Raw genomic sequence first — 1,922 nt, 5'->3', positions numbered from 1 at the left:
TGGCTTTTCCTTTTGTGCTCAGATAGGCTGGAAAGAAGGAGACCCACACACTGCAAAATGCCAACATGCTGAAGGTGATGAACTTGGCTTCGTTAAAGCTGTCAGGTAATTTACGGGCAAGAAAAGCCACAAAAAAGCTGGCAATGGCCAAGATACCCATGTAGCCCAAGACACAATAAAAGAAGAAAGCTGACCCTTCGTTGCATTGTAAAATTATTTCTTGGAGCTCTGAATACATGTCCAACTCAGGAAATGGTGGAGATGTTGACAGCCAAATAATACAAATCAATACTTGGAAGAGAGAACAGGAAAGGACAGTACAAAAAGCCAATCTTTTCCCCACCCATTTCCTCATCGGAGATCCTGGTTTAGTGGCCATGAAAGCCACTACTACAGTGATGGTTTTGGCCAATACACTAGAAATGGCCACTGAGAAGGTAATTCCAAAAGTTGATTGTCTGAGAAGGCAGGTCACTTTGCCAGGATGGCTGAGAAAGAACAAAGAGGAGAGAAAACAGAGCAGAAGAGAGACAAGCAGGGTGTAGGTGAGGAACCTGTTGTTGGCTTTGACAATTGGAGTATCCCTGTGCTTAATAAAAGTTCCAAGTACCCAAGATGTCAAGAAAAAGAAACAAAGAGCTGCCGAGGCTAAACCAATTCCTAAGGCTTCTTCAATAGTTAGAAAGATCAGCATTTTCAGGATACATCCATTCTTTTCTTTATTTGGATAATGATCTTCTGAACATTCAGAACAGTCATCCATATCTGGAAGAAAAATCAAGGATACTTTTTCATCTAAGCATTTCATATTACTGAAAATCGTCTTATTAATTTGATGCCTCCAAGTAGTTTATTAAAGTTTGCTTAATTCTAATAAAAAATGATAGAATTCCTATCCTACCATTTTGATTTGAAATCTTCCCTTCTGGACATGGAACACAGGCATAGCAGCAGAATTGATCCCCCTCAATCCCTTTCTTCCAGGATCCAAGGAAACAAGGGTCATTGCATCGAGAAAGTGGAAGAACCTGGTGATAAGCATAAAAGGTTTTGAAATTGGGGGTATTTAAAACAGTTCTTAATTTTTCTCCTTTATTGTGGGGAAATATTTTTTACTTCTGAAAGAATACTTAAATTACAATGATGTACAAAAGATCCTTTTTGAAGGGCAGGATGAGTAAATAAGTGCACATGTTAACAATCTAATGGAAAAGTGACTACTCTCATGACTTAAAACACAAATGCTAACCAAATGTGCAACCATGGCTTTTACATTGTTATATAAGTGCTTCGTCATCAACATTTGAAAAGAATTTGCCATTGTTTCTTTAAAAAACCAGAAATTCAGATATGAAAAGAGACTGTGTTCAATATGGGACCATAATGAATTATGGCATTGTCGATTCACCTGGTTAAAACCTGGATTCCAGACGATCACATCTTCATCAATGAGTAATTCCTTCCCTTTTGGGGCCTGTAGATCCAGCTTTCCAACTCTAACTCTCTGAAAGGATCTGTTTGGAAAAGTGATCAAGTTGGTGATGTCAAATCCACCTGTTGCTTTTCCTTTCTCATTCAGGAACACTCTCTCCCCAGCTGAATTGTTAAAAGAAATGCCTTGAAGAAATGAGTGGAGCTACTTAAAAGGAAATAGAAGAGAAAGGGAATTGAAAGGCTAATAATGGAGAAGAGAACACCATATTCAATTTTCATTCACTCATTCTTACCATTCCTATAATTATTATTATATATGTATGCTTAGAAATTTGATAATTGATATTGCGTGGAATTAATTAATTAATTAATTTTATATTATTTTAAGGAAAGCTAAGAAGGAATTGGAGCAGAATGTAAATACACATTTGGAAATAATATCATTTTAATTACTTCTTATTTTGAAAGCTATGGTGATTAACTAAATA

At 36.4% G+C, this 1,922-nt stretch overlaps 1 protein-coding gene across 1 annotated transcript; it reads right to left on the bottom strand.

Moving 5' to 3' along the window:
* Positions 1–51: 51 nt before the first annotated feature.
* Positions 52–763, bottom strand: LOC107301915 (vomeronasal type-2 receptor 26-like; the record flags this gene model as incomplete). The annotated part of the gene is made up of 1 exon (XM_015831072.1): positions 52–763. A coding segment is annotated over exon 1 (712 nt), but the record flags the coding sequence as incomplete, so codon positions are not given.
* Positions 764–1,922: the final 1,159 nt, after the last annotated feature.

The sequence above is a fragment of the Protobothrops mucrosquamatus genome, unplaced genomic scaffold (assembly GCF_001527695.2).
Source record: "Protobothrops mucrosquamatus isolate PMUCROS unplaced genomic scaffold, P.Mucros_1.0 scaffold19513, whole genome shotgun sequence".
In the NCBI taxonomy this organism is placed as follows: domain Eukaryota; kingdom Metazoa; phylum Chordata; class Lepidosauria; order Squamata; family Viperidae; genus Protobothrops; species Protobothrops mucrosquamatus.
The sequence above is the reverse complement of the archived record's forward strand: the minus strand, read 5'-3'. Positions and strand labels throughout refer to the sequence as shown.